At 33.1% G+C, this 27,912-nt stretch overlaps 1 protein-coding gene across 3 annotated transcripts in view; it reads left to right on the top strand.

Annotated features, from left to right (window-relative positions):
• The window catches only part of LOC122016720, a 73,042-nt gene that overhangs the window by 32,399 nt on the left and 12,731 nt on the right, over window positions 1-27,912 (top strand). For 2 of the 3 annotated variants that reach the window (XM_042574111.1, XM_042574109.1), the window contains exons 17-27: window positions 10,322-10,393; window positions 11,341-11,429; window positions 12,599-12,747; window positions 13,081-13,221; window positions 13,316-13,423; window positions 18,732-18,842; window positions 22,546-22,653; window positions 22,753-22,863; window positions 25,619-25,800; window positions 26,004-26,204; window positions 26,315-26,561. In XM_042574111.1, coding sequence (XP_042430045.1) covers window positions 10,322-10,393; window positions 11,341-11,429; window positions 12,599-12,747; window positions 13,081-13,221; window positions 13,316-13,423; window positions 18,732-18,842; window positions 22,546-22,653; window positions 22,753-22,863; window positions 25,619-25,800; window positions 26,004-26,204; window positions 26,315-26,561 — 1,519 coding nt within the window. The remainder of the gene's footprint in view (window positions 1-10,321; window positions 10,394-11,340; window positions 11,430-12,598; window positions 12,748-13,080; window positions 13,222-13,315; window positions 13,424-18,731; window positions 18,843-22,545; window positions 22,654-22,752; window positions 22,864-25,618; window positions 25,801-26,003; window positions 26,205-26,314; window positions 26,562-27,912) is intronic. The other variant, XM_042574110.1, reaches the window with a different exon arrangement.

The following is a 27,912-nucleotide window of genomic DNA, read 5'->3' as shown; positions in this document are numbered from 1 at the left end:
TAATATTTGTGGCTTTAAATTTGAAACAGTGTGATTTAAGAAGTTTTGATAAATTAAAATGGAAATTTAAATCCTGTTGATAAAGAGCATTAGAACAACAATTAAATAAATGCAAAGAAATTTTTTTACGTTATCAATTTTGCTTAGAATGATTTTTTTTGTGAAAATTATTGCAAAATTTTCAATGTTATCGAAATTGCTCTAAAAGGATCTTAATGACTTAGAAATTCTTTTGTTTAGAGGTATTTTTTTTCTAAGTCTTTAACCCTTAGATTGTTTTTCTTGAAACCCCATTTTTATTGTGATCAAAGGGGGAGAAGAGAAAGTATAAGTCTAGGGGGAGGTAGAAAAAATTGAAATTTTCTGTTAAATTCTGTTAAAATTTAATTTTATCTATCATGTTGCATGTTATTGCAATAAACCGTTTAATTTCATATCTATTTTTGTCCCTAGCTTAACTTGGGTTGATCACACCAAAAAGGGGGAGATTGTTGGAACCCCAAGGTTGTTTTGGTGTGATCAACAAGTAAAGTTAGGTCCTGCGTTGTATTTAACCTTGTGTCTAAGTGTGCAGGAGCTTAAGAAGTCGGCGGAAGACGTAGCTAGCGAGAAGGACGGATGAGGTGCGTCGAGGGACGAGGCTTTGCGGAAGAGTACACCGGACGAGAAGGAAGCAGCAGGTACGACAGCCGGAGCGGAAGATTGCTCGGGAGCAAGAGACGCTAAGCGAAGGTCGACCGAGGGGCGAAGATCTGCGGATGAGTACCCTGGTGGACGAGAAGGAACACGCGGCAATTCCGAGGGACGAGCAGGAGCTCGAGGAGAAGGCCGGAACATGGGTTCGGGTGAGCCCTATTCCTAAGGCCAAGATCACCCAAGCAAAGCCGGAGAACCGGACCGAGATGAGCTGGATCGAGACGAGCTGAACCGAGTCGAAAAGTCAACTTATGTTGACCTTAGGGCTCCGGGCGCCCGGAATCGACTTTTCAACAGGATCAAGTTTTGACTCGATCCGACCGTTGGGGGATAAAATTTATCCCCCCCCAGGGCGCTCGGAACCCTTCCAGGCGCCCGGACCAAGACTATAAATATAGCCTTGATCCAGAAGCTTTTCATTAATTCAGAACTCACTGATTGTAAATCCAGTGCTTGCACACTCTCTTTTAGTCTAAGCTTCTGTTTTCTGCACTTCAACGCTGTACGAGGCTTCTCCGCCTGAAGGAGTTTTATTGAGCTTAATCTTCCTTGGATTAACAACCACATCGGTTGTAACCAAGTAAATCTTTTGTGCCTCGCTTTTCTTTATGCTTTTAATTTATCTGCTTAACTTAATTATGCAAGTGTTAGCCTAAAGAGTTCGAGGAGGGTTTGTTTTTTTTTTGTGTTAGCAGGATATCCAACAACCCCCTCCTAACCGGCCCAACAGACCTACAATACACACTAATCCTTCCAATTTTTCCTTGATGAAATATCTATCAATTTCAATATGCTTAGACTTATCATGTTGAATAGGATTATGAGTAATATTTATAGCAGACTTATTGTCACAATAGAGTTTCATGGGGTATTCCCATTTGATTTTCAAATCATCCAGAATAATCTTCAATCAGAGTAGTTCACATAATCCTTGAGCAATGATTCTAAATTCTAATTCTGTAGATGATCTTGCCACCATATTTTGCTTCTTGCTCCTCCATGTCACCATATTGCCACTAAGGAAAATATAATATATTGTAGTTGATCTTCTATCCACTAGAGAACTTGTATAGTCTGCATCTGTGTAAGCTTCTAAAGCTAGTGTCTCATTTCTCTTAAATAAAATTCCCTTTCTCGGGGTGCTTTTCAAGTAATATAATACTCTATAAGCAGCTTGAAGGTGAGATTTTTTGGGATCATGCATGAATTGGCTGATTACACTCACAGCATATGCAATGTCTGGACGAGTGTGAGCAAGGTATATGAGCCTACCAATCAACCTTTGATACATTCTTTTGTTAACAGTTGGTTCTTCCTTAGCTTCTCCTATCTTGTGATTTGGATCTATTGGATTAGAAATCGGTTTATTCCCAATCTTCCCTATTTCAGCTAATAAATCAGTCACATACTTCTGTTGAGAAATAAAAATTCCTTTGATAGAGTATGCTACCTCAATACCAAGGAAGTACTTCAGTTTGCCTAGTTCCTTTATTTCAAACGCCTTTATTAGTTGCTACTTTAGATCATGTTTTTTGTTTTCATCATTTCCCGTCACAATGATATTATCTACATAGGCTATGAAAGCGGTCACCTTCCTTGTTGTTGAGTGCTTAACAAAGAGAGTATGGTCCCCTTGGCTTTGGTTATATCCAACTTTCTTCATGACTTTTGTAAATCTTCCAAACCATGCCCTAGGAGATTGTTTTAGATAATAAAGAACCTTTCTCAGTTTACATACTCTGTTACGGGTTCATATAAATTTCATCTAAATCTCCACGAAGAAATGCATTCTTCACATCATACTGTAGGAGTTGTCAGTTGATAGTAGAACTCAACTAGAACTCTAACAGTATTCATTTTTGCAACTGGAGCAAAGGTCTCCATAATCTACCCCATAAGTTTGAATATAACCTTTTGCCACTAACCTAGTTTTATATCTCTCGAGAGATCCATCTGCTTTGTATTTTAATGGGAAAACCCACTTACAATCAACAATGTTCGCCCCCTTTGGCTTCTCAACAACCTCTCATGTCTTATTCTTTTCTAATGTATCCATTTCCTCCCTCATGGTATCCTTCCATTCCCTTTTTGACAATGTCTCAGAAACAATATTGGGAATAATCATGGTATTTATACTCACAATGAATCTTTTGTGGGCTTGTGATAGATGTTTAGGAAAAACATAGTGAGATAGAGGATAGAGAGAGTGTTTGATGCATTCTCTAGTATCTTTTCTAATAGCAATGGGAAGGTCAAGACCTTCTGTTAGGTTAGTGCATGATTCAGTAGATTGTAAAGTTGGGTCAAAACTTATCATGAAACGACCCAGAATTTTTTTTTATATATAGCATGTCCAACAAAAATAGGAAATACTGTCTGCAATTGATAAACCATACTCCTATACTTAAAACCATTACTGGCACCATGAAAGTAGAAAAGTTCCTAAACTTAGACAACCATCTTATAACGGCTAAATTCAATACTACTTTATTCCTTCCTGATCATAATCACTGTTTATTCATTCTTAATGCGGAAGTGTAAGGTCGTTGGGAATGTACTGTCCAGCCCAGTTCGATCAAGGGTCCGAGCCTCCAACATTGTTAGTTCCTTCACCTGTCACAAAATCAAACCTCGTGAGTCTAACTCAACACCTTTAAACCGCAATAGCAAAAATTTCATATACCACTGCATGCATCGTTTAATCTTCCCGTACTTGAAATTTCTTGTCGAAGTGCAAGTTAATTAAACAAAGAAAAATATAGGCATCATCTATGAAGCATTAGCATTTAATATAGCAATACACATATTCCCTTAAAGAAAATCATCCTATAGCATAATCCCTTTTGCATTACATATATCCTTTATCCTTTATTCGATTGATCAATCTGTATACCTTGATACAAAGGTGGCGGGGCATCAGCAACTCTCGTCACTAGGCCGTGGCCAAATATGGAAATCTGATATTGGTATCCCTCTGGGGCCTTGTCCCGTAAACGGGGTCCCTCTGGGGCCTTGGCCCTCACAGAATTCCCATTAGTCCTCATCATCGTTGTTGTTTTGTTCATTTATTTTTTCCCCATCATTAAATAAGCATTCATACCATTCAATTAATTCAGGCTCGCATAGGCATGTGTATCGTAACTACATGAGCCCGTTAAGCATGACTATTACTAACTAGATAAAACTAAATGAGTATGAATTATCATTTACTACATAGACTACTTAAACAATCATACCATTACCTGCATGAGTTCGATAAGCATGGATATCATTAACTAAATAAAGCTAAACAAACAAGATTATCGTTTACTACATAAAACTAATTAAACAATCATACCATTACCTACATGAGTTCGATAAGCATGGAATATAATTGACTAAATAAAGCTAAACAAGCAAGATTATCGTTTACTACATAAAACTAATTAAACAATCATACCAGAGCGTAATCCTAACACATACATATCATGATGTGCGTAGAGCTACAACAGTGCAAATACAGTCTTTGAATCCTAAGAGACCCATGAAGTACAACAACTTAAACCATCCTAAATTCCAATTTCCTAAAACTTGTTTTTGAAATTCCAGCAACACAACTGAGACTTTCCATCTGAAGAATCAGCTCACTCAGCATTTCCATAACTGACCCAAAATTTCCAGCAACGCAAGAAAAAAAACAAATCCATCACCCAATCAAATTCAAATCGTCACAACCCAACCTGTTACGAAATTTCAGCAACACAAGGAAAACGTTGCAACTTCGTTAACCCACAAAATATAATCGGATTCCTTGGATACAAGAAGGGAAAATAAACGCCTCATCAATGAACCCAATCTAATTTGCAATCTAAAGTTTTCCTTTGGAGGACAGCGCAGAAAATCCAAGTAACAGAACCAATCGGTTCTTGGACTTGTATCGCTTTTGGAGCGGCCTTTCTCCTAGAATACACTCGAGGGATACTTAGAGTATCACTAGGAGGAGACTCGCTAGATGGAATAGAAGGTGATTTGATATGAACTTGAGTAGGAGGAATATCAAGAGCGTTAATAGGTTCAAATGGCTCACAAGTACTATCTTTTATCATTGAAATCTCCCCTTGAGGATAGGACTTGAGAAGAACGGGGTATGTTCAAAGAAGGTAAAGTCGAGATGTAAAACTTTTGAGATAAAAGGTGGTAACACTTATACCCTTTTTTAGTGGATGAATTTCCAAGGAAGACACATTTGATGGCACGAGGATCTAGTTTACCTCGAAGTGGATATGAACAAAAGCAGTGTACCCAAAAATTCTAGGAGTAAGTCCATTTGTGGTTTTGAAATGAGGATAAAACTCATTGAGGAGTTGCATGAGACTCTTGTTATCTAGGAAATGTGAAGGAAGTCTGTTTATCATGTATGTGGCATTAAGGGTAGCCTCTGCCCAATAGGATTTAGGGGCATTATTGTGGAAAGGAATAGCACGAGTAGAGTTGAGTAAGTGTCCATTTTTCCTTTCTATTATTCCATTTTGTTGGGGTGTATAAATACATGATGAATCATGAATAGTCCCTTGGGATTGGAAATAGGACAAAGTTTGGTTGAAGTAATCTCTAGCGTTATCGGTTCTAACGCTTTTGATTTTCACTCCAAATTGATTTTGAATCATTGAGTGAAAATTAGGATAATAATATTGACATCAGATTTTTGTTCAAGGAGAAATACCCATGTAACTCAAGTGCAATCATCAATTAAGGAGATAAACCATCGAGCCCTGGACACAATGGGAATATTAGAAGGACCCATATGTCACTATGAATTAAATGAAAGGGAGTAAAACTTCTTTTTTTACTAATAGGAAAGGGTAGACGAGAATGTTTTGCCAATTCGCAAACATTACACTAAAATTCAAAAATATCCAATCCTTGAAAAAGATGAGGAAACATGACCTTTAAAACTCTAAAAGAGGGATGACAAGACGTTTGTGATGCAACTAAATATTGTCCTTATTAGAAGAACTGTGAAAGGATAAAAACAAATTATTCTTCTTAGTGGATTCAAGGTAGTAAAGACCACTATGTTCCTTAGCAAGTCCAATTCTCCTTCCCGAGTCCTGATCTTGGAAAACACAATAAGAAGGGGAAAAAAATGACATGACAGTGAAGTTTGGTAGTTAATTTTTGAACAAAAACAAGATTGGCAGACAGTGGTACACGGAGGATATTTTTGAGGATAAGGTTAGGAGTAAGATGAACATTTCCAAAACCAGCAACAATTGCTAAAGATCCATTGACTACTATAATTTGTCTATTACTTGGGCTGAGGTTATATGTGTGAAAAATTTGAGAATTGGGGGTCATGTGGTCTGTGACACCAGAGTCTATTATCCATGAGTTATCAAACAAATTGTCTGAGGTATTCATATAAGAAGAGAGTCAGGGGTACATGAGAGAGTTAAAGACATGCACCAAACAGTTTATCAAGAGAATCTAACAATCCTCGAAGTTTCTCAATTTCTGCACTGTTGAATCTGCCAAGGATTAGGTTGCTTTCAATATGGGATTGCTCGATCAGGTGTGCTTGAGATTTGTGTTGCCCCCTACGATTTTCCAATTCTCGACTTGGTGGTTTACCATGTAGTTTCCAACTTGTCTTTTTGGTGTGGCGAGGTTTCTTACCGTAGTTGCACCAATGATGGACTTTATTGTCTTTAATCGGAGTCACACCATACTTATCTTTCTTTTGCGAGTCAGTTTTAGCAGCAAGGGATGATCCAGTCATGGATTGGGGCTCAAGCATCACACTTCATCGACTTTCCTCAGCCCGAGTAGAGAGATCACCTCTGCTAGGGACGATATGCAGTCTTTGCCAATGATTTGGATCCGGACCTGATCAAATTCAGGATTTAAGTCGGCCAAAAAATCATATACAAGCTCCTTTTCAATAAAATTCTTCAAAATAGCAGCATCTGAAACACATTGCATCTCAATTACTTGGTAGTAATCGAGTTCTTGCCACAAATTTTGCAAAATCGTGGAATATTTAGTGACTGATTTATCTCCCTGCTTAGTAGCACCTGCTTTAACTTTGAGTTCATAAACTTAAGCATCATTACAGGCTTTTGAGTAAGTGCGGGTAATGTAATCCCAAATTTCATGAGCAATAGAGAGAAACATACATGTATCACTGATGGATGGTTCCATGGAATCCCATAACCAAGACATAATCACAGAGTCTTCTTCATCCCATGCCTAAAAAAATAGATCAGTTGTGGCAGGTCCTGTCCCATGGATATAGCTAAGTTTTCCTTTGCCTTTGAGGTATGTACGAACAACCTGGGATCATTTTAAGTAGTTCTTCCCGTTGAGTCGATTGGAAGCCCGAATATTCTGCAGATCACCAATTTTCTAGATTGAACTACCATCATCAAACACAATAGATTGGCTAGGGTTATTGGAAATGATTGTTTGAGAATCGGCCATGATGAAGACATGTAGAGAAGAGAATTAGCAATGAAGGCTAAAGCTCTAATACCATGTGAAAAAAATGTGGATAAAATGGATAAAATTGATATTACTCAAAATTCTATTACATTCAGAATGGGAATACTCATTATATACAACATTGCAATAGATGAGAGAATAAGAAACTAATTATTCTGTATATAAGAAATTAATATCTTTCTAACTAAATCCTTTGATTTTCTACTTTGTGCTCGTAGCTGTTTTATTTCTGTACAAGCTGTGAAATCTATTTACTATTTGACACAGCTATACAAGCTGTGAAATCTGTTCACAGCTTGTCAAATCTCTACAGGCTGTAATAGTTGTTTGACAATGATCATCAACAAATAAAACGAACCAACGATTTCATGTAAGAGTTTTAATACGGGACAACCCCCAAACGTCTCTATGAATGAGTGAAAGGGTTTAGATAGTTTGTAATTTAAGCTTGGAAAGGATACTCGTGTATGTTGAGCAAGTTGACAGAACTCCCACCAAAATGAACTCACATCTTCATTAAGAAATAAGTTTGGAAATAATTTTGCAAGATAAGTAAAGTTTGGATGACCAAGACGATAGTGCCATAACATGTTTTGACATATTTATTTTTGGAAGCGGTAGAGTGGTAGCTAGCTAAATTTTTGCAGTGGGGCAAAGTTCCGTGAATAACGTAGAGTCCGGAGCACGATTCAGCATTGCCAATCGCCTTCTTCGTTTCTGTATCCTAAAATTCACATAGTTTAGCAGAAAATTTAGCAAGACACTTTAAATCATGAGTCATCTTTCCTATGGATAATAAACTACATTTCAATATAGGAACTTTTTCAAGTATATATTTGGCGTTATCATTACGGAACCAACATTGATGATTTTTGTGACAGACCCATTTGCAACACGAATAGTGGAATTGTCTCGGTATGGAACATAATTATTGAGGGATATATTGCTCATCATGTGATCTGATGCGCCCGAGTCAATAATCCATTATCCTAGAGACCTGTTTATATTTAAGGTATTATGGAAATTACCTTCATTGTGAGTTGAGTAACCAGTGGGCTCTAGATGGGCTGAGGCAGTAGTAGTTCACGCAACATCTTCATCAACAAGTCAATCTGTTTAGTGCTAAAGGGGTAGATATATGAGCCTTCGACTCCGACGGGAGCATTAGGGGTTGACATGGCTTTTTGTTTTGTGTTGCAACTAATGGGCAAGAACAAGATTGTGGTTGGCAAGAGTTTGCTGCGCTTTGAAGAAAGAGATGGTTGATGGCTAACTGTGCTGGAAGTAACCTTTGTGATATAATAGATTCAATGACAAATTAATGCTCTAATACTATGAAGAAATCTGCCAAGAGAAAGAGAAAAAACGGGAATGAAGAATTTTTTGAATTCTTGATATTAAATTTGTACATGAGGATCATTGCTTATTTATACACTTCTTCCCTACTTATTTATGGAATGAAATACAATAAAATCAAATCAAATAAACAATCAAATCAAATAAAATCTGATTCACCTAAGTTAAACTATCGATATTTACAATATATTCTACAAAATTTCTTATTTCTTGTCATAATTAAATTAATGGTTTTGTCATTGTGAATTGATTGCAAATTTTGTTTTACTTTTCTGCTGTAATTTATTTATCCTTAGGCGCATTGTCTCACATTTGGTTAAAGTTGGTCCTTTTGTTAGACTTTGGTTAAGTGTCTTTTCACCCTCCCCTCTAGCCATTTTTCCCAATCATTCAAAGAATTCTTTTGTGACCTTTTACTTTCCAGCATATTAAGTTTTATTCGGTTTATATGAATGGTAACACTATGAATGAAATTGTATTAGATTTTCCTCTTGCATTAATAAGCTCAAATTGTTTTATGAAAACTTGTATCAGATTCTTCACTGAAAAATACTGTAAGAATATTTGATTCTAATTATGCTTATTTATTTGATTTGTTAACTTATTTAAATGTTAGTCAAATTTTCAATTTAAACCACTTATTGCTTTACTGGGCGACATTTGAGCCTTCACCATTGCACATTGACTTATTCGCGTATTTCACTCCTTTTATTTTACTGTTAGCACTTATCCTCCGCACTAACATCTTAGACTATAGTGGAGGTGCAGACTCTGTAATTTCTTTATTCCTTAGAAGGGGTGGCCCAAACCGAGATGCTTATATAGCCAATGCTTAATTCTTTAGGAATCAGAAGGAAAAAAGATGCAATTATTTTTTTCTGTTGAGAAAGGATGTCTAAAGAAGATGACGATAAAAAAACTTGATTTCCCAAGTATAAAAGTGAAGATACAATAGTTCCTCATTAGAAGGGACTACCAACTAACATTAATGAAGAAATTCTATTTATGGGAGGTTAGAACTAAATTGATGATGCATTTGTTCAGTTTTATTGGAAAAGATGAACAAAGAAAAGATGCTGATAATTTACTAGGACATGAGGTTGTCATGTATGTGAATGATGCTAGAATAATTTTAAAGTTTCAGATTTTATTTTTTACAAGATTTTAGAGCTTATAAAACTTTATTTTTTAGTCATTATGAACAAGGTAAAATTTGATCTTGTCCAGGAGAATAGGTTATTCAGTCACTATGTTTTTAGGGAATATATTGTTCTATTGCTTAGTTTTTAAGGAATAAGTTATTTTGTAGTTGGTAACAAGTTAGGTCATTGTTCTGCCTTTTTTTCCTTGTTAGTTGCACTCAAATTGTTTTCCCTCTTGAGTAGCTTGCACCTTTTTATGGAAATTATCTATTGATGCTCCACTTTTGTTTGTTATCAATGATTGATATTTACAATCATTTCTCAGAATGCATTTCCTACTTTCCCCTTTATTAATATGGTGTCTATAGGGTCCTTGCAGTTTTGACGAGTTTGTACATGTTACTTATTACTTTATCTTGTAATTTAATAAAATGTTGTAGCCTAAAACTTTTCACAACTGCCTTATGATTCAATCTTAATTTTAGTTAGTAGTTCCTTTATGTGATTTTTATTCCGTTGTTATAACTTATTCGTATACTGAACTGTGGGCTCTTTTTAAAAATTGCCAGTGTCCCTTTTTGTTCTATTTTTCTTATTTTTATGTTGAAATTTTCATGTTAGTGATTTTTGTTCTCTTTATTTTGCAGTGCCCCATCTCATGTCATTGAGGCAGTGGTGAGATTAAACATCTTCCATATACATACGAGTGACACTTCAAGGTAAATTCTTTATATACTTGAGTTTTAAGATATTAAATGGTTGCTCAGAATTCTTATTGGTTCCTAATCATGAGTTAGTTTTTTGATAAAGTAATTCATCACTATGTTTGTTCGTTAATACTATTCCTGTACCAAAATATCACTCATAGATTTTGAGTTCATTTTTTAATTATTACTAAATGTAGGGCTTCCAGAAGGCTTCCACAAGAAGCTTGTCCCTTCACCTAATTTAATTTTCATGGAATACATTATCCTGCTTCAATCTTATTTTTGTACCTAGCAAATTGTTTAGTTTTCTTGTGCATTGGCCTGCAAAATTTCCATGGAGTTCTATTTATTTCTTTTGCTAATGCTTTCTGCATATGTTTTTATGTTCTTTTATCATTATTGAATTCTTGTAAATGTGTCATTCTAGGTTCTGTTTGTAAATAGAGCATACTGCATAGTGGAATTCTTGTATGTTTTGCGCAAGAAGCATGCCACTTGACCTAGTTTGATTTTCATGGAACACATTGTCCTACTTCATTCTTCATTCGTTTCTTGCAAATTGTTTAATTTTCTTGTCCTTAGGTCTGCAAAATATCAATGAATTTCTATTTAGTTCTTTTGCTAATTCTTTCTGCTTATGTTTTATCATGCTGCAATTCTTGTAGAAGGTAACTTTCGAGGTTTTGCATGTAAACTGAGCAATACTACGCATTGGTCTGTGCGATTGATCCTTGATGATATAGTTTTTAATTCATTAACTATACATCTCGTGTATGTTGTATTTTTAACAAAAGTAATTGTCCACGAAGTTCCTAGAAATTAGCAAGAACTTTTAACAGTATGATTCTAGTTAAGAAGTAATGCAACTTTAGCAGCTATCAGTTTGAACTTTGTTCTTCTTTATTTGTAACAAGTCACTCATGCTTATGGAGTGTTACATTTCTTCCTTTTGTTTTCAGTGGTGCATGGATGCTTTCAGGAGGTCTTGCTAGAATGTTGATGGAAGAGTCTGAGGAAAATGATTATACTGATGCATTAGCTGTTTCAGGCTCGTCTATTTCATGAAAATTAAACATTTTGTCTACAATTTGATTGCTTCATAGATTAATTGATCCTTTCTGTATTTGTTAAAATATTTTTTCTAGACTTCATAGATTATCCTTTCTGTATTTTCTTCTTAAATAATATCTTTGTTTGCTTTGCATAAGTTTTAACTATGACAATGTGGTGATTGTGAGCCACAATGTTTGTTCCTTACTGCTTTGTGGTATTTGGAGAGCCTGCCTGAACATGAACTATGAACATGAATACATAAATAAAACTATTGCCTTGTTAAAATATTATTTTCATGTTTGATATTTTCATGATGGAATTGAGCCTTTTAAATTTCTATTTGTTGCTGACCTTCTGTAGACCAAAGGTAACTACACAATGGGGATTGATACTAAACTCACCAGGTAGAAAATAATTGATTCCACTAGTTTAGGTCAGCTGAATTAGATAGTTTTGATATTATTATATTCAGACAGAGATAGATCTAGAACTTATACAAAATCTAAGAAGAAAATGTTAATCATAAATATGTATTCTTTTAGTCCTGCGTTCTAAAAACAAGGGGCCTTGATATACTTAAATACTAAAATGCCCCTCCTTGTCATAAAAAAACTTATATCTTTGATCCATGATGGATATCATAGGGTATCTTGAAGGTAGGAAACTCCTACCCATTTGTCCTATGTGCACAATAGCAGTGACCCATTATATAAAAATTAGTTGCTTTCCTAACAGTTCGAGCTTTGAGATATGTGGTTATCCAATCATCTTTAACTTGTCACTCACCAGTGTAGGAGATTTAGGATTCGAATCTTGCATGACAATTCATGTGTTGGGTTTGGGTCAATCAAGGAAGCACACCCCACCTACACCACATACACATAAAGAGGGAGCATTAAGAATATGCACATATAAATATAAATTGGTCTCTTTCCTGCTGGCTCAAGATTGTGTTACATTGTTGGCTTATCAACTTTAACAAGCTTGATATCTCAAATGTTCTCTTCTTTGTTAATTTCATTTAATTTGAATAACCACCATATCTACTACTCAGATTATGGAATATATTCATATGTAGTATTTGCATTGTTTGATAAATTTAAAGTCAATTTCATGATGGACAAAGTAACATTCATGACTATGGATACTATCTTGTCATTGCAGTTCTTGATTTCACAGTTCAACTTGTGGAGAAAGGTGTCGAGGATAATTTGGTTTCATCTCTTGTTGTATTTTCGCTTCAATACATATTTGTCGATCATATGCAGTGGAAATACAAGTCAAAGTATTCTCATTGGAAAGTGACATTGAAGGTTTATTCTGCTATCAGTGCTTTCTTTTGAATAAAATATAATGTTATTTCTATGCTTTTGATTGACATTTTTGTTAAATCGTCTTTCAATTTTCTTGAGAAGTGCAGTATTTTCTTGTGTAATTTTTTTCAGTGGCTTCCTACATTTTTCAGTTCATTCTATGTGAGGATAAGTGTTTGTCTATGTGTTTATCCTTGATTTCTGAAACATTTTTAAGGCTGTATCTCTTTTGCATTTTTAACAAGGCTTACATTTTATTATTATTATTAATTTATTTTTCTGTTTTATTATTTGGAGAAATTGAACATTTTCAATAATGATGATGTTCTTTAGGTTTTTGAATTAATGAAAAGCTGCATTAAAGCATCCGAAGTCTCACAAAAGCTTCACTGTATCTTCTGGGATATTTTAATTTGTGACTCCTCTATCCACAATATCCTTTATCGAATTTTGGGTATATCAATTGAGTACTTGGTATGCACTCCTGTTGTGTTTTCTTGCTATTTTCCTATTTTCATAGATTTCCTGCTTCTAACAGTTATTCTCTGTGAATGTTAAAAAATATTAGAGGTTGTATATCAGTTACCATTATGAACCAAAGGAGATTGAATGTGTTCAGCATTCTCTCTGTTCTGCATTGGAGGTGTTATGTTCTATTATGGCGAATATATCACAGGTAAAATATTCATATCTGGTGATTAGGATTTTGACTTAATGGCAATGGTAACTTGATGCAAGTAATTCATTTTTTAAAAATATCTTTTAGGAGATAATTAATTGTTTTTAAATCATCAATTCTTTTTCTTTCAATACTGTATTGTATAATTTCTGAGATAGGTGAGCTATGCTTGTTACTGCAGTTACATGGCTAACCTACCGAGAGGCAGCGAATACCATTTTATTATAATATAGCATAGGAGCAGATGATATATGTAAGGTTAATTTACAGCAGTTGGTAGAAAGGAGGATCTAGACAGGTTATAAGGCTTGTTTCACACAACAAAAAATTAGGAATGAGGTAGAAGCCACTCAAAAATTCTTATTTGATGCTGCCATAAGCTCAACCTTAAAGTTACCAACATCCCAGCTTTATTGGAGTCTAAATTTTGATTAAATTTGTCCTAATCTATTGATTGATATCTCATAGTTATTCCTAAAATAATGTGACTAAATTTAACTAGATTGATGACCTGTTTATATGGCTGATAATTTGGTCCTACATTATTCCCAAACTCCTGATCACCATTTCCTTATTATCCAAGTATGTGAATTTAATTCTAGATTATGAATATGACTAAATTCTTGAAGGATGAGTCCTAACTAAATTCTCAGGATAATTAAATTCTTAGCAAGGTGAATTTAATCAACAAAGACCAACAACAACTAAGCCTTATTCCATTAGGTGGGGTCGGCTATATAGATCATTTTATGCCATTGAGCTCTATCTCCTACTATATCATCATCTATACTTAAATAAATTTTACTTTATTTTATTATTGCTAACTAAGCCTTTTTTGGTCTTCCTCTTCTTCGTTTGATATGCGTATTTGTCATAGTTTCACATCGCCTAATTGGAGTCTTAAACGTGCCTCTCGAAATTTTTCCTCAATAGATGCAACTCCGACTTTCTCTTTAATGCTTTCATTTCTTATTTTGTCCATCCTTGGTCCACACATCCACTTTAACATCCTAATCTTTGCAACTTATCTTCTGCTCATGTGCTCGAGTCATAACCTAACATTTAGCTCTATATAACATATCATGTCTAATTGCGGTTTTGTAGAACTTTCAATTTTCCTTTAAGTTTTAGAGGTACTTTTTGGTCACATAAAACATTCGACGCTTTCCTCCATTTCAACTATCCTGTTTGTATTTTCTATGTAAGACATCTTTCTCAATCCATCTATCGTTTTGCAAAAATGATCTTAAATATTTAAAGCTCTCGGTTCCGGGCAATTGATCATCTCCTATCTTAACAATTGTCGCATTACGTCTAATATTGCTACTTAAATTCCATATATTCTATCTTTATTTTACTAAGCCTAAAACCTTTCACTTCTAGTATTTCCTGCCAAGATTCTAGTTTAGCATTTACTCATTCACGTGTTTCATTGACCAAAATAATTTCATCTGCAAACAACATGCACCACTACGTGTCTTGAATGTGTGTATTGATTTCGTCCATAATTAGTGTAAAAAGATAGAGACTTATAGTTGATCCTTGATGTAACCTTATCTTTATTGGAAATGCTTCAGTTACTCTGCCTAAAGTCTTTACTCTAGTTATTACATCCTCGTGCATATCCTTAATTAGTTCAATATATATTACTCTAACACCTCTCTTTTTAGAATTTTTCATATAATTTTTGTTAGGACTATCATAACCTTTTTCTAAGTTAATTAATACCATGTGTAGATCTTGTTTTTGCTTGATATTTTTCAATTAGTTGTCTAAGAAGATGTATAGCTTCTATTGTCGATCTTTCAGGCATGAACCCAAATTAATTTTCGGTTGTCGCCTTCCTTAATCTATTTATATTACTTTTTCCTAAAGTTTCATGGTATGAATCATTAGTTTAATACCCTTAAAGTTTGCATAATTTTATATGTTTCCCTTCTTCTTACATAAGGAACTAGAGTACTTACCCTTATCAGATATTTTTTTTTGTTTTCAATATCATGTTAAATAATTTTGTAAGTCATTCAATACCTTGTTTCCCTAGGCACTTCCATATCTCTATCAGAATATCATCTAGTTCAACGACTTTTCCATTGTGCATCCCATTTAAAGCTTGTTCTACTTTTGAAGTTTGAATTCTATCATGAAAATTTAAATTTCTATGCGCATTTGATCTACTTAAATTATCTAACTTAAGTTGGTTACATAAGTCTTCATTAAAAAGTTGATGAAATACATCTTCCACCGCTCTTTTATTTCTCTATTGTTTACTAGTACTCTATTACATTCTTCTTTAATATATTTTATTTAGATAAGATCTCCTGTTTTCATTTTTTTCACTTTAGCTATTCTATAAATATCCATTTCCCCTTCTTTTATATACAATTTTTGATATAATCATTCAAAAATTTCATTTTTTACTTCATTCACTACTTTCTTAGTCTCTTTCTTGACTATTATATATTTTTTAAAAATTTTCTTGATCTTACAAATATATAATTCCTTATAAGTTCGTTTTTTCTTTACTTTCTCGTAATTTTTCATTCCACCTCTAAGATTCCTTATTATGTGGTGCATGTCATTTGACTCACCGAGTACACTCTTAGCTACTATTTTCAACTTTGATACCATCTTATCTCATGTCGTATTAGAGTCACTATATATTTCACCTAATACTTGTACTCTTACCTTCTCCTTAAATATAATTTGTTTATCATTTTTTAATTTCTACCACTTAATTCTAGAAGTCGTATATATTTTCTTTCTATTGATATTATGCTTGAGGTATATATTCAACATTACTAATCTATGTCGGGTAGCTAAGTTTTCTTCAGGGATGACCTTGTTATCTTTACAAATTTTTCTATTATTTTTCTTAACTATAAGAAAGTCAATTTGTGATTTATTATTTCCACTTTTGTGACTAAGTATTTTTCTCTTTTCTTAAAAAATATATTAGCTGATATAAGGTCATATGCTATTGCAAAATTTAATATAGTTTTTTTTTCTTCATTTCTCTTTCCAAACCCATAACCCCTGTACTCTCTCATATTCTTCATTTTTTTACTTCGATATGCTCATTTAGATCACCTCCTATTAAAGTCATTCATTTGGCGGAATGTTTTGTAATATTTCATCTAAATCGTCCCAAAATATTAATTTGGTAGCTTCATCTAATTCTACTTGCGGTGCATATACGCTAATTATGTTCTTAGTTTCTTTCATCACTATTATTTTAAGGGGTTTAATTCGATCTTCTTTTCTAACTACTCCTGCTTCATCTTTTAACGAACTATCTACAACAATGCCAATTCCATTTCTTGCTTTACTATTTCATGTATACTATAACTTAAAATCTGAGTTCTCTATCAGTTTTGCCTTCTTACCTACCCATTTTGTCTCTTGTACACACAAAATACTAATTCTTCTTCTAATCATCATATCTAGTACCTCCATTGATTTAACAGTGATAGTAACTATGTTCCATGTTTCAAATCTTAGACTATTAGTTTTCTTATCATATTTGTTTTATCCAACCTATGATGTGAGAACTCTTGCCTATTTAACACTACACCTAAGTTCTCATGGAGATATAGCGGTCCTTGCCAATATGTTACAGTTGGACCCTACAACGGAACTTTTTGTATATTTAGCATTACACCCAAGTTTTGGAGATGTAACAGTCCTTATTGAGACGTTACAGTTGGACCCTGCAACGCGTTCCTTCCAGGGAGCAACTTAGTATTAGCACAATAGTTTAATGGATCCATTCATTGAACATTTGCCATAGTTTTAACGTTGGCCGACAACCTAACATAACCCTCCTTTTTTATCCGGGTTCAGGACCGACCATGACGGCAAAGGCCAGTGTAACTAAAATCTTATTTTTCAATGAGAGGATTTCTTTTTCTGTTCAAGGTCAGCTGTAGTTACTACTATTTGAGTTTTTCTTTATTTTTATAGAATGTAGGAGTCTATTTCTTTGGGATGATTAACTCACTTTTATGTTTAAATAGATGGCCTTTATAGAAGGTAAACAAGATGTCAGTTCAAATTTCTAATCATCTTATTTCTCAATACATCTACTTTCTAGTGGAAAACTCGGATGAAAACTCACCTTTCTCTATACATCTGATTTGGATGAAATACTCATTTTTGCATGCAATGAAGCTCAAATTTAACCTTAAAATAATTTTAAATGTTTTTTTTCCTTTTCAAATCTACTAATTATTAATATTTTTAATAAATAAAGTCTAAAAGTTTTAGTTCTTCTCCCTCTTTTCTTCTCTCCAAGGAAACAATTGGATATGGAAATTATTTCACAATTTTTTCTTATGTGTATTATTTTTTATCCGCCTTTCTTTTCCTGACTTTTTTTTTTACTTTCTAGGAAATAAAGCCTAGGTATTTGAATTTGTTTGTAAGATGTGTACAAGTAAGGATTTTCTTTGACATCCTACAAATGCCATATGAACATTGATCCCCAACTGTCAATATGCAATGAATATACACAATTACTTGTATCTTTGGATTCAGATGTTCATAGATTCTTTTATGTTTTAAAATATATGTTATTCTGTGATGGAGAGTGTTAATTATTTGTCATTATTTTTTGAAGAATCCTAGTCATTCATACTTGTGGAGGATTGCTAAAAACATGCTCGTTCTGCTTGCATGCAAGTCGAACTATTCAGAATCAATATATCTTATGACAAGTGAACAGCTATCAAAGAAACAGTCTTCTTGAAATTTAATGTGACAGATGTTGAGTTGTAAAACTTTTTCCATTAATTGTTACTCAATTCTAAGTTGGCATGTTTATGTGAGGTGTTAGCTTGTAATGCTCTTTATGCAATGTTTATGTTTTGCTGGATGTTGAAGTGGAGAAATTTGATTGACATAAAAAAGTTGCTTACTGTTATCCTTCCATCCAAAACCATTTATTTTATATGTGGCATATCCACATGTAGGACTACAAATTGTTTTCTGAAAACAACAGATATATTGTGAACACTAAAGTAATCATTAATAATTAGTCTGAAGTACTTCTTGATATTTTGTCAAGGAAATGAAGCCTCGTGGACAAACCATGTATACAAATTAATAGTTATTTGAATGATTAATTTTTACAATGTTATTTAATTATTACAATTCTTGACTTTCCTTCATGGAATGATCACAAACAAATAGTCTAAAGTTATTGTTTAACAAGAGTTAATTTAGATATATTAGATTCATATCAAATGTGCTAGTTAATTATATTCTGTAGACACTACCTGAAATTTCATTTACAAAAATGTTTCAGGAACTTCCTTCAAAAGCTTCAGCTTTTGTCCAGACAATGTTGTCACCTATGATAAAACCAATGCCTGTTGTTCAAGCAGCAATTTCATCGATCTCCTTTGTTGAAAATTCTGTAAGTTTGTTCGCATTTTTTTATTCATGTTTCTATGTATTTTTTTTAATACTTCAATCATTATAATTTATTGCAGTTAAAACCTTTTTAAAAGTGTCACAGGGACATTCATTTTTTAATCAGAGTTGTCTTATCGTGTTTATTTTTCATCTGTTTGGGTTTTTATTGTACTTTGAATGCGTCAAAAGCTTTTCATTTGGAACATAAATGTTTGAAACATTACTATGATTTACTCTTGTTGGACTTAGTATTACTATTATCTTTACTTTTATATAAAAATATATATTTAGGAAGACATTTTTTTCCTTGATCTAAAGGACCTTATATATTGTTCGCTTGCAAACATTTTTGATGGCCTATTTTTAGTAACACTATACATGTTTCCCAATTCTTTCATCCTCATTATAAGTGTTGACACACCTCATGCTAAGACATGAGTGAATGTCGATACCTACCCACAAAAATACTATATTATGGGGTATCTATTCGGGTGGGTCGGATTGATTTTTTTTTTTAATAAAAAATCCCAACCCGAACTCGGCCAACCTGACCAATCCGAATAATCTGATTAAAAACGTTTTCTTTGGCTATTTTTCTTATAATTCTTCACTTTTATCTCAATACTCCATCATTGATATACTAACATTGACATAAAAACATCTTAATTTTCAAAATAAAATTTAATTTAATCCAAAAAAACCCACTAAACCCTAAATTTGAGTGAACTTGACCTGAAAATTCCCAACCCGAAAACTGTTGAATCCGAGTTCGACCCAGACCCAAAAACTCCCAACTTGAACCTGATATTTTTTGAGTCGACTGGGGTGGGGTTCATTTGTTACACCTCTAACTATATAGGCATACAAGAAATTAGTAACAAAATAAATAGGTCAATGAACGACTAATTAAACTACAAAATTATCATACCAAAAGATTAATTAAGCTTAGTACAAGTTATACCCTTTATATCTGACAATTTATAGAAGACACTTAATGAGTTTGTTTCTGAGAAGAGATAAAATAACACATAATAATACACATCTTCTCTATGTTATTTTATGTTTTGAATGTATAATTTCAAACAAAATGCAATTATATTACACCATGTAAATCAAATTGGCAACACCAAAGCAATATCAATAATTTAATTATATTGATAAATAATACTAGGAATTCTATTCATTAAATTGTCAGGATTTGGCAATAACCACAATTAATCCTTTTGTACCGATTCCAAAATTGTCACTAGTTACTTGTTAGGAGTCTGTCATATCCCACACAAGATAGGCTTGTCGCGTGTGAACTAGGGATTGAGATTTCATGCTCAGCCAGTCGAAATGGGCGAAACATCTCGTTTTACCCGCCAACTGACACTGACACGAATCCGGCACTAGTCCCAGCAGCAGTTGTGATGCCCACTGCGGTGCTAAAGGGGCATATCCTATTATCTCTAATTTTAATGATCTAATTATCTCTAATTTAAATAAATAATCAAATACATTTTTAAAGTCTTAATTAAATTATCCTATTAAAATATATAAAAATTAATTTAAAATTCTAAAAGATTATAATAAAATATTATATACTCCTAAACTCTCGACGGGGATTGTGGCGTAGAGATGGTCTCCACGTGCCATCATGACCGTGATTTTTTTAGTTTTTTTTATTTAGTTTATTTTTTATTGTTTAAATATCTATTTTTTAAAATAGTTAATCAATAATAATTATAAAATATTAAAAATTATTTCAAAATTTATAAATAATTTTGAATTTTAATAAATATTTTATAAAATAATTTAAAATTTTTAAAATAATTTTTAAATTAAACAAATTTAAAATAATCTAAAAGATTAACAAAATATATAATTTGTTAAACATTTCAGATAAATTTTTAAAATAAAAAATTTACAAATACATTAAAAAATTAAAATTTTAAAATAATTTTAAAATTTAAATTTAGTTTTGAGTTTTAAGAATTACTTATTTTTTAAAATATTTTTTTATTAAAAATTAATAGGCATTATCTTATTAGAAAATATTAAAATATAAATTCACCATCTTAAAATAGAAAACATATTTAATAATCAAATATTAATATACATTTATATTTATATTTAAAAAATACCGAAACTATATCGGCGCGATACGATACTGAAATCGTATCGTTCCGGTCCGAGACCGAAACTCCAGCACGGGTCGAGATTTTAAACCTTGACGAGTTGTTGTGAACTACAATAATATAACAAAGCAAAAATATACACAAATGCTAACTAAGCTAATTAACTTCACACAATGAAGAAACTCCACCAGTACTGCATAAATCTCAACAAAAAACTTGGTAGTAAAAAACTCTTAAATACATAATGAGTATATCTCATAAAATAATCTAATGAGCAATAATAATAATCAAGGTTATCAAATTTTGTCAACTTAATTTCATTAATCACTTATTACATTTTTATTTTAAATTCTTTTAAGTAGGTCCATCATTTCTTATGTTACCTCTTTTATAAGTATTCTTTTTGAAATTTATCAGGAAATTAACATATATACACACATTTTATTAGGAGCAGACTACCCACAATCTACATAGTACGAAGTGAGACATACATACATACATTCATGAACGGCAATCATGAGCGACAGTCACAAACAAAAGAAAATGTTGATTTTTTTTTTTTGTTTATTTTTTAAGCTTCTTGTTGTGCCAATAAGATTTTGCCTTTAGGGTTTAGGGGTTGGGTCATAGTATGAAGCACAAAAAAATTCCATTTTGAAAAAATATGTTGGGTGTGCAGGATAACAAAACTCTCTCTCTCTCTCTCTCTCTCTATATATATATATATATATATATATATATATATATATATATCGATGAATGACCCACAATCTAAAACTGCACCACCCATGGTCGTCACACCACCCATGGTCGTCCTACCACTTAGGGTTGTCCAGGGTGAATAATTCTCCTTTGCATTACATTTGGCATTATTTCCCTTAGTAGCCTTAGGTTATGTGAGTGATCTGAGCTCCTGTTAGAAATCATTTAACAGTTGACCACCGAGCTTTCCCCTAAGAATTGTGAATATGTGGGTTGTTTTTCAATTTCCTTGATTTATGACTTTATCATTTTGGAGAATCGTCAGAGAAACACCTGGATGCTGTTTTTTACCAACCTTTTTCAGAACACTAGCATTATGTTTCTTTTACCAACCTTTTTCATCTCACTTAAATTCAGGAAATAGATGCTTTTCTTAAGAATCCTCATTTTATTTCTTAAGTTGGAGATGGCATGATCAAGTGACTAAAGTAATTCAGTTTTTTCTCTTAGAGTGTGTGATTATCCTCCTGGAGGAAGGATATCAATTTTTTTACATCAAATATATAAGTTCACAAAGGTTGTGAAAAAAAACCAATGCAGAATGGAGCCCACCCAGCCATTACTGGCATTGGAAGTTGTTTTTGATTTTTTAGGCACGTTTCTTCAATCTCGGTGATCTGTGGCCTTGCTTTGGTTTTGCATATTATATTGCCTTGCCGATTAAATTAATTTTCTGAAACTGGATCTCTACGACTTTTTAGCATTCATAAAGGATCAGTTTCATAGTTACTTTGTTGTACAAGCATATGATTTAAGTTAATTTCTGTTTCCTTGGACTTGAAAACCTCTAAGAGCTTTTTTGGATTCTTTGATTTCCTTCAGGCAATACAAGCAGCTGCTGCTAGAGTTCTTTCCTTCTTGTGTTATCTAGCATTTAGATCTGAGTCATACACAGTGGAGAATGCCAGCCTTGTCTCAGAAGCGGTTCAGGTCTGGATAATCTTGATCACAGATTTCTTTCTTCTTTTCTATTAAAATGTAAGCACAAACATATATTAACATTCATGATTCTCCTAATTTTTTTTTCAGATAAAAAAGCTGCACTTGACTGTTTCTTCTATTCTGGAAAATGAAGTGAAAATGAAGGAAGATTTGGTTATATCTATAATTGATCTTCTTAATGCCATGGCATATTATCAGGTTATAAATTTTCTTGGATTGTGTAGTACAACTTATCCTGCACTTGAATCAGGGGAATCTGGAGGTCAAATTAAATGGGTGTTAGCTAGAATTGTTAGAGAATAGGTTGATTAACTCTCAATGCCACAAGATTAATTCTCATCGCAACCTTAACAAATGAGGCTCACGATCAAGCAAGCCTCATGAAATAACATAAAAGGATGAACTCCATCTTCTTCGTATTGCATTCAAAGGAAGAAGCTAGGATGGCAGAATTAGAGCTCATAGATTACAATATGTGTCATCTACCCATAGAACTATTAGAGCACCTCTTTGCTCTAGACGCTTACGATGCCTCTTGATAATTGCCAAGACAACTAGAGAACTCATCAAAGAAAGGACATCATCACAAAAAAATTCACAACTTCGATTAAACACTGCAGATTGTCATTTTTTTTTGATAAGTGGTTTATCATGTATCCAAAATGTACAAACAACTGAAGATTGTCATTACTTTGCAAGACACTGTTGCCTTGTTGAAGATGTCATGCGTGCTGCCATAGCGCAAAGACGGAGAGGAAGGAGGTCCAAGGTTGGAAGAGGTAAGACAATTGGTTTTGATATAGAAAGATAAATAAGATCTTTCTTGGGGTGACAAGGAAAAGGGAATGTCATTGGGAGAAGGTATAATCATTAACAAGAGAATAATCAAGTATTAAAATATATGTTTCCTCTACTAGATTATATAGGTAGAAGAGTTTAATATATTAGAGTTGAATGTATGTTAGAAAGGTGATATGGAGACCATCAAAATCATTATTTAATGTAGTAAAAGAATGATTTAATTAATTTGATTTTTTACTTGTGATATAGCTTTGCAAACAACTTGGATAAACATGGCTTGATAATGATGAATGTTTCATCTAGAATCCAGTTTGATTTAGTGTAAATTGACCTTTCACTCAAGGTTGACCACTTTAGCTTGATTTTGAGTCCTATTCTATCCCAAAACGAATCCAAAATTTGAATTATTTGTAAATACTTAATTACCATTGCAAAACATTAAATAAAGATCTCAATTAGCATTAATGACACCAATTAAATGGCATACATAGGTTGAATAATCATCACTTAATTTTTAATTGACCTTATCACTCTGTTGTGTATAATGAGGTATGTAGAGATGCTACCTTGTAAAGATCAGCTAGATGCGCCTAAGGTAATAATATTACATGCATCTATCTGATGGGTGATTGGTGGTTGGTGGGGATCAACTATATCCATGATGATGCTCATGTAACATATAGATGAGACCAACCTTAATGGAGAAGGATAATTAATCTTGTAAGGTGCCTAACAAAAGCTTGTGTTTAAGCTCTAGAGAAGGTAGGCCAGTAGAAGACAGAGGAGTCAGAGGTAATGTAATTGAGTCTTTAAAGATGTTGATTGGGGCGGATGTAGTAAGGTTGCGTAAGACAGAGATGGAGGAGGAGCTTATAAAGTAGATAAAGAATAGGTGGGGTTACATGACTCTTTAGTTCAAAGATGCTAGAGGAACTACTCGTTGATGAGGTGGCAATATTTGTGAGAGATGCAGCAGTTGGTAAGGAATCCGATGGAACCTTGGTGATCGAGGTGGGCCCATGCTGAGGCTAGTTGGTAGGTGATAAACACAAACTGGTGGAGTTGTAAATGAATAAAATATTCTAATTTATTTAATATATTACATATATATTCCATACTTAACAAATTTTCTAATTTTCTATTATTTTATAATGTTTACAATTAAGATCATATTATTTATTCAATCAATTTTTTTTAACTATATTATAAATACAATAATATCTATTGTTAAGATTGGTAAAATGCTCGAGTTCAGCTCAAGTTCAATAAAATTTTCAATAAACAAGCTTAGACAATATCAATAAGATAAATGAAGAACCCTAAACACATTCAAGGTCCACACATCTCATTTACAACCCTAAATTTTAGTGGAAAGGGAGGCCACAAGTGGTGCTTGGGACACAAGATGAAGAATTGGGGAAAGCTTATACAGGGGACTTAAATTGTACGAGTGACAATATGCACAGACTACATAGCAAACTTGAACAGGAGAGAGGTTGGTATGGTAGATGGGAGATTGGTAGGATCTTGGATGCCAAGGCAACATAGATGATGTGAAATCGTGCAAAGGGGATTGAAGAAGAAACTCTAACCCTAGGAGAGAATTTACCAAGGTACTTAATTGGGATGGATTAACAAATTCCTATTGATTACATGAGAACTTTACGCATACATAAAATTCTTACATAGTACGCAATTATTAATTTGCTAATCCGAGACTAAGCCTATTAATTTTAATATCCACATTTAATTAATAAGTCAAACAATAACTACTGCAAAAGCTAGTTGAAAAATCATCATGATACTCACTAAATTATCTTTAGGATTAAATCGAAGCTTTAATTTTTGAAATTTTTTACATGTTCAACTTAGATATTGTGTGCCCACTCGGAGTATCCATGTCCTAGTGTAATTTTGACATCTGAATGGAGGGGGCGGATGAAAAGTCCAATCATTATAGATTTGCTATTTAGAATTTAGATATCTTGTATTTTTCTTACACATTCGGTACATATTTTTTCCTTACATAATAAGCAATATATTCAAATTTACTTGGTTTCATGTTCTTGAGACTTCTCCAATACTCAAATATTCTGTAGCACTGTATTTTCTAACCAGTACCTATATTTACACTTGGTTTATTTCATTCCAGCCTGCTCTCCTTGTTTCCCTTATGTTGTCCAAGGATAAAATGGATGTATCATCGGATGCTGTCTATTATTCAGCAAACCAGATCGCTGTTATTCCTGCTTTAGAAAAGTCAAATGGGGAGAATCCTAGTCCAATTGCATCAATAACAAAATACATAGAAGATTCAGATACTCTATTTGATAGGTAGCCTACAGTGCCTCCATCTCTACTTGTTCTCTTGGTACATTAATCATTCTTGACGTCCTAAATGTGATTGTATGATTAATTGCCTGAGTTTAGTTGTGATCCTCTCAGCTTATTGTATCGTGTCATATCTAATTTCTGATGTCATGTAGAATTTATATGTGTAATGGATGACATTATAACACTGGTTCGTTTATGTTCAGAGCCCCTCATCTACTATTGAGTATCCTTAACTTCTTGAAGGCTCTATGGAAAGGGGGTACCCAATTTGCAAGTATATTGGATAAGATTAGGCACTCTAAGAAGTTCTGGAAACAATTAGAATCATTTATCTCAGTAGCACATGGTGACAATGGTCAGCCATTTAAAGATAATAACTCAGAGGCTGAGCTTTCGCCATTGAGGTGCTTTCATTATGTCAGAATTTGAATTTATTTCCATTTTGTATATTATTGAACTTATATAGTTGTTTCATTTATATTTTAATCTGCCCCTAAAGAAGCTATTATTTTAATAGGTACCAATGCCAAGGCAATGTTTTAGAGATCATGGCACATGAATTGTTCTTTCAGGAAAAGTTATCACAATGTGAAGTACCTTTTAAGCAGACTTCTTCAGTGGTGAATGGGGCGCCAAGACATAGCAATGTAGTGTTTGTTCAAGAGATTCTTACTTCTTGGTTTGATAGTCCTTTACTCGAGAGTTTAATCAAGTTTTACTCTTCCACGGGGTATGCTAAACTGGATATTTCTCGTGCAAAAGTAAGTACCACTAATCTTATCATTGACTTGCATATAGGTCCTCATGATTTGCTTGTTTGTTTCGTTATGTTCATTTATATATCACTACTTCTATTGCTGTTGATTCAGAAATCTCTGAGGAAAATTGAATTACTTTTAAGAGATATTGACGAGTGCTAATTGTTTGGTTATTCAACTCATTGGTACTTGTAGCGGTGTCTTATAAACTATAGTCTGTGTATTGCTAATCCAAACTAATTTTTCTCTACAGTTTAATGTTTATGATCTCCCATAATCTAATCGAACACTTATCCACGTGATCTGTTCAACATTTCCAGAAGATCAAGCATGTGGTATTCATATGTACTTTTGTTGAGTTTGTGCTCAAAAGGCTATTTGCTTTGACTCTACATGAATATAATAAAAATTATAGTGTATTTATATATAATGTTAATCAGTGTTTCAGCTTCCTAATGGTCTCTTTTATACTTCCCTGAAGTTTGCCTATTAATGGTGTGTTTGATCGGCAGGGATTTCAATTTATTCTTCCAATAGAATAAGTATTCTTATGTTTGATTAACAAAATAATTCTTTAATTATCTTTCTCAGCTATTCCTTACTCTGCTCCAAGAAATACCTATTCCTAGTCTATTCCATTCAAAGAAAAATTATTCCTACATAGTTCAATCTCCACAGATTGCATACATTGAGTGGATTGGTTGAGTTTGGAAAATTGAGTGGGTCTAACTTGCCACAGGCTGGACAAAATGAGTGGATCCTGTGGGTTGTATGTGTTGTGTGGGTTGAGCAATCTGCATGGGTATGGACAAAATAGATGAGTAGTTCTGTCAAGCCTTTTTTTTAGCATATTGTGGAGGCTTAGATGAAATAGTACTTATAAAGGTATTTTAATGTGTAGATTATTCCTTGTCAATTAATTCGATTTGTTTTTTTGTCTATCCCATTCCTTGAGAATACATATTTTATTCACTGTCAATTCCATTCCGTATTGGGAACCAATCACAATATAAAAGATTATTGTTATTTTTCAATTTTGCAAATAGTCATATACTTATATGATTTCCTTTATCAAGTTACTCTTACTTTAGTTGTAAGCTGTGCTTTGATTAGTATAACTTCCACAATTCCCTGGTGGAAATTACTTTGTTTTCTCATCAAGCGTTGCCCATTGACATTAAGCTAATATCTTGAGGAATACTATTTGAAATTTATAGCATAGTTGTGAAGATCAGATGATATTGAGACTCTTCACTCTAGTAGGATTGGTGTTAGCAAAGACTTATCTTTTCTATGAAATTGATTTTCTCAAAAAGGTTGTTGCAGAAGTTTTTTCTAAAAAAGCTAAGATCCA

The sequence above is a fragment of the Zingiber officinale genome, chromosome 8B (assembly GCF_018446385.1).
Source record: "Zingiber officinale cultivar Zhangliang chromosome 8B, Zo_v1.1, whole genome shotgun sequence".
In the NCBI taxonomy this organism is placed as follows: Eukaryota; Viridiplantae; Streptophyta; class Magnoliopsida; order Zingiberales; family Zingiberaceae; genus Zingiber; species Zingiber officinale.
This window is presented reverse-complemented; position numbering and strand designations above follow the sequence as displayed.